At 39.7% G+C, this 5641-nt stretch overlaps 1 protein-coding gene across 1 annotated transcript; it reads left to right on the forward strand.

The window, feature by feature from the left end:
- The first annotated feature begins 3080 nt into the window (after positions 1-3080).
- LOC114274879 (uncharacterized) lies at positions 3081-3551 on the forward strand. The gene has a single exon (XM_082923508.1). It carries the CDS (start codon positions 3081-3083, stop codon positions 3549-3551), a length of 471 nt encoding a protein of 156 aa, XP_082779634.1.
- Positions 3552-5641: the final 2090 nt, after the last annotated feature.

Consider the following 5641-nt stretch of genomic DNA (forward strand, 5'->3'; position numbering starts at 1 on the left):
GGTTTAGAATAAAATCAAGAAATCTCTTCATTTTTGTTTGATTTGAGTTCAATCTTGTGATTAATCCATGAAATAAACTCTAGATGCTATAGACATCCCATTTTTAACCGTCTCAAGACTTGGACGTCATCGCTTGTGTACTCAATAATTATGACTGCATGTGCTCATTTTAGTACCTAAAGTCCTCGGCGGAATGTCCTGTCTTTGAGCCTTTAAACCATATCCATTCTATGCCTCGTTTTAGACCAGAACCCTAGTGCTTCAAACCTCAAGACCCTGGAACCTGCAAGCCTCCTCTGATGGGATGCTAGCCACCTTTTGTGGGCTGCCGGCCACATTAGTGGCCTGCCGACCATCAGTGTCTTTTTTAAGATATTTTATTGGCAGCTGTGCCAACTATTGGTATAATTGGCTGCATCTCCCTACATGTGTATGGAGGGATATATCTCTGCCAAGTGCATGTTTTTCTATATATAGGGGGTCTCTTCCCCCATTTTTTAAGGTTAGAATTTTTGGAGCAAAAATTATCTCTTTCTCTCTTTACATTTCTCTCTCTCTCTCTCTCTCTCTCTCGTAAGTTTGTGCATAACAGCTTAGATACACCACACTTTTGCTTGCACCTCCTTAACCAAAGTGGTTTATCTTTGAGCTAAGGTTCCTTGAGGCCTTCTTGGACCTCTAGAAGGTGGTTTTGGCTTGAATTGTTTCCTAGAGTTGGTCTTCCCTTCAAGAGGTATAACACTTGCCTTTTTAACATGCTTTGCATACTTGTTTTTCTTATCTTTTCCCACTGATTTGGGCTGTAAAAAACTCTATTTTTTATGGGTTGAAATATGTGATATTAGGCCATTTGAAGTTAAGGGGTGGTCAACCATTCTTTATTCCTTGTTTGTAAAGCCTTTCTACCCTTGTTTCCCACTTTCAAACCAGGGGCCGATCTTTGATCGGGCTAGCGGGGGTGCTCAATTCATGACCTTCCCCTCTCGTACCTAAGTTCCCGAGCCGAGACAATCTTGGTGATGACGGACACGTGGCCTTTGGCACGAGTCATGGATTTCCTAAATTTTTCAAAAATATTTAGGTGGCGACTTTGTATCTGGCAAAACAGTCCAATTTTGGCATTTTTGATTCAAAATCGATTTTCCAAAAAAAAATTTGGATTTAGACTCTTTGGTGTCTATCAATTTCACATTGCACTTGTGAGATTAGATTCAGAATCGTGGGAGTCGAACTGTAGGGCATATTTTTGAACTTCCGAAAGGGGGCGCGAAAAGAGTCGGGCTACAGATGGTTCATACAAACAAGATTTGTTGGAATATCATTCATAGATATATGTATTTTGAACTTGTATATGTAAATCATGAATTTGGGAAAGACGTGACCATGAATTTGATGTTGAAGCAAGATTGATAGGTTTAATGTGGAATTACACTTGTATCATGCTTGTATATCATGTGTTTAGGTTGGTTTTCCATGAATTTGGAGTTGGAAATGAGTTTGGAAGATTTCATTTTGTGCATTTTCGGACTGTCTAGCTTTTGTCTAGACCGCTCATGTGGCCACGGGGTGCAAAGCATGATCACGATTGGGGAATTTGGTTCGGTGCGCTTGAGAAGCTCGTATTTCCGCACAAGCGAAGCCAGACCGCTCGAGCGGTGGGTCTGGCCGCATGAGCGGCCAGGTAGGAGGGAAATCCTGTTTTCTTGTGTTGATTCCCCGATCTCCTGGATGTATTCCCAATCTTGTTTAAATCCTTTTGGGAGTGAAATGATGATTAGAAAGCCTATTAAAAAGGTTGTGAACTATGAAAGAAAAGTGTACAAATTGAACAAATGATTTATCAAATGTGCATGTGAAATGTTTGTGCATGTCGTGCAATAGGGGAGATGTCGCGAGATCAAACACATTGTGAGTAATAATATTGTACATATATATTCTTTATTGTGTACCTCGAACCATGAATGGTAAATGGTGCCAACATTGTGATTTGATCGAAATGAATAAATTTCATTAATATTATATGACATGTGCAATGTGGACCTAAGGTTGTTCTGTTTTCGTTTTAATATATGTTGGGCCCGAGGCCAATCGATATATATTAGGCCCGAGGCCCTTTTGATATATAATTAGGCCCGAGGCTGTTTTGATATATGATTGGGCTCGATGCCATTTTGATATATGTTGGGTTTGAGGTCGTTTTGATATATGATTGAGCCCAAGGCCATTCTGTTTATATGACCGGCCTAAGGCCGTTCTGTTTATATGATTATGGATATTGTGAGAACTTTATGATTATCTATATACACTGCTTTACTTTGTTATTACTCATTGAGTTTCTCTCACCCTATATTATGTATGCACATGTAGGTGATCCACAGCACAAAGCACACTTTTAAAGTCAGCTTCAGGAACTATTTTTGTGAACCAATCGAGTCCTGCCTCTAAGATGGAGTTTTGTCTTTGACTCACACCATACCTTGACTTTATTTTGTTTTTGCTATTATGGTCTTGGGTTTGTAAACGATATGTACAAATTCCTATGATACTTATATTTTTGAATGGGCATGTAAATGTTTGAATATGTTATGAGGTTAGCTTTATAATTTTGCTCATGTTGGCATAGCTCAGTGGATTTCTCATTATTATATGCTTCTGTTTATGGCCTCATTAGCATAAATATTCTGTATGTTCGTTTGAGGCCTTCGGTAACCTACGGATTACTAGCCGATTATGACCCAAACTTTTAGGGGCGGGTTCGGGTCATGACAGAGTGGTATCAGAGCACAAGTTAATATCTCACACACAAGTCCATTTGAGTAATAAGAAGTCTAGAAAAGGTTTAAGTTGCACCCATAATGCATTCTATATCAGGTATGACATGAAAATGTGCATTTGTAAATATGACTTATATGCATATTATTTGTGAAAGTTATAATGTATGTTCCTCTAGATCAAGGTGAAAACAAGGGCAAAAGATAAGGAGGATTCAACCTCTGCACGACTTGATAGAATGGAAGCAATAATCATGGACATGGCAAAGGCTTTTAGACAACAACAGCAACAAACCACCAGCGCCACCAATGCCTGTGCCACCACCTGTAGTGCAAGACCGCCAAGCTAACGACCGAACCATTGCACTCACAAAGGAATTTAAGAAGATGAAACCGCCATTGTTCAAAGGAGGGATCGACCCATTGAAGGCGGAGGCATGGGTGCTTAGCATAGAGAAACAGTTTAAAGTCTATCCATGTATAGAGGTACATAAAGTTTTGTTTGCTACTTTTACACTAGAAGATGAGGCACGCCGTTGGTGGATGCTTATCCGAAGGGAATATCAAGGAATAAGTTGGGCACAATTTTTAGAGATCTTCTATGAGAAGTACTTTCCGCTGAGTATCCGAGACATGAAGGTGTCGGAGTTTGAAAACTTAAAGCAAGGGAACAAAACTGTAGCGGAGTATGAGGCACAGTTTACTGAGCTAGCCCGTTCCGCACCGTATATGGTCGATACGGACTACAAAAAGGCAATGAAATTTGAGGGAGGACTATGAGACTCCATTCTTGAAAAAATTAATGTGTTGAAGGTAAAGAAGTACATGGATGTATTGGATAGGGCCATCATAGCGGAAAGTAACCAGGCCAACCGCAACCGCAACCGAAACTCGGATTGGAAGGGAAAAAGACAGGGTTTTGATATGCACAAAGGGTTGGCGTCCTCACAAAACAAGAACCAAAATTTGTGGACTTCCTGTGCTTCCGATTCTACCCGTGATTTAGCACCAACTTGCCCAGAATATGGAAAGAAGTATCGTGGAGTTTGCTACCTAGCAATCGGGGCTTGCTTTAAGTATGGGAAAATGGGACATATGATAAGAGAATATTGTCCTATATTTGGGCAACAAAAGAGGAATATGCCAACTTTTAGTTCAGTTGGTTCCACTCCTGCAATAAAGACCCCTGTAAAGCTTACTACTTCTAGAGACAATGTTAGGCAAGGAAGAGTCTTCGCTCTTGTTCCGGATGATGTCCAGAATTCAGATGCTGTGGTTTCAAGTACACTCTCTATCAATGGTCAACCTGCTCATGTGTTACTTGATTCGGGTTCCATCCATTCCTTTGTTTCAAAAAATTTGCTCTTCATTTGAATAGAACTATGGAACCGTTGAATTATGTGTTGTGTGTGTCCTTGCCATCTGGGGACTATATGTTATGTGCTTCTATGTATCCTGCATGTCAGCTTTTTCTTAGGGACATCCCATTATGTGCTAATTTGATGCCTCTTGATATGGTGCACTTTGATATAATTTTGGGGATGGATTAGTCAGCTAAGTATCATGCAACCATTGATTGTGTGTCTAAGCAAGTTGTTTTTCACACACTGGGTCAAGATGAGTTTACTTTTGTAGGACATGGGGTAGTCCCTCCACGCTATTTGATATCAATTATGAAAGCTTCCAAAGTAGTTCAGAAAGGTTGTAAAGGTTATTTGTATAGCATTTTACATGTAGATGTAATCAATACAAGTGTTGAAAATATCCGAATTTTTAGTGAGTTTCCGGATGTATTTCCCGAGGAATTGCCGAGGGACTTGATAGACTATGAGATTGAGTTTGTTATTGATATCGTACTGGGTACTCAATTGATTTCAAAAGCTCTGTACAGAATGTCTCCGGCAGAAATGAAGGAATTAAAAATACAGTTACAAGAATTGCTTGACAAAGGGTTCATTCGACCGAGTACATCGCCATAGGGTGCACTCGTTTTGTTTGTAAAGAAGAAGGATGGGACCCTTCGGTTGTGTATCGATTACCAAGAACTTAATAAGGTAACGGTAAAGAATAAATATCCTTTACCATAGATTAATGATTTGTTTGACCAATTACAAGGGGCACAAGTGTTTTAAAAAATTGACTTAAGATCCGGATACCATCAGTTGAAAATCAAATCAGAGGATGTTGAGAAAACTTCCTTCCCAACCAGGTACGGCCATTATGAATTTTTAGTCATGCTGTTTGGGGTTATGAATGCACCAGCAGCTTTTATGGATTTAATGAATCGAATTTTCAAACTATATTTGGATGAGTTTGTGGTGGTATTCATTGATGACATTCTTATTTATTCAAAGAGTAGGGAGGAACGTGAAAAGCACTTGAGATTCGTTCTTCAAACACTAAGAGACAATAAGTTATATGCTAAATTGAAGAAATGCGAATTTTGGTTGAATGAAGTTGTGTTTTGGGGGCATGTGATTAACAAGGATGGTGTGTCTGTTGACCCGCAGAAGATAAAGGCTATTGCGAATTGGCCTACCCCTACATGAAGTACACAGTTTTATGGGTTTAGCGGGTTACTACCAAAGATTTGATTAAGATTTCTCCAAGATTGCGGTGCCGCTTACCCAGTTGACTCAAAAGGGTGTTCCATTCGAGTGGACGAAACAGATGGAATTCGCCTTTCAAGAATTGAAGACAAGGCTCACAACAACACGGATCCCTGCCTTACCATCAGGTACAGAAGGGTTTGTTATTTATAGTGATGCTTCTCATAAGGGATTGAGGTGTGTACTTATGCAGAATAGGAGAGTGATTACATATGCATCTCAAAAATTGAAGCCGTATGAGAAGAATTATCCTACGCATGA

This window comes from Camellia sinensis, chromosome 4 (assembly GCF_055761805.1).
Source record: "Camellia sinensis isolate YWXY chromosome 4, ASM5576180v1, whole genome shotgun sequence".
Lineage (NCBI taxonomy): Eukaryota > Viridiplantae > Streptophyta > Magnoliopsida > Ericales > Theaceae > Camellia > Camellia sinensis.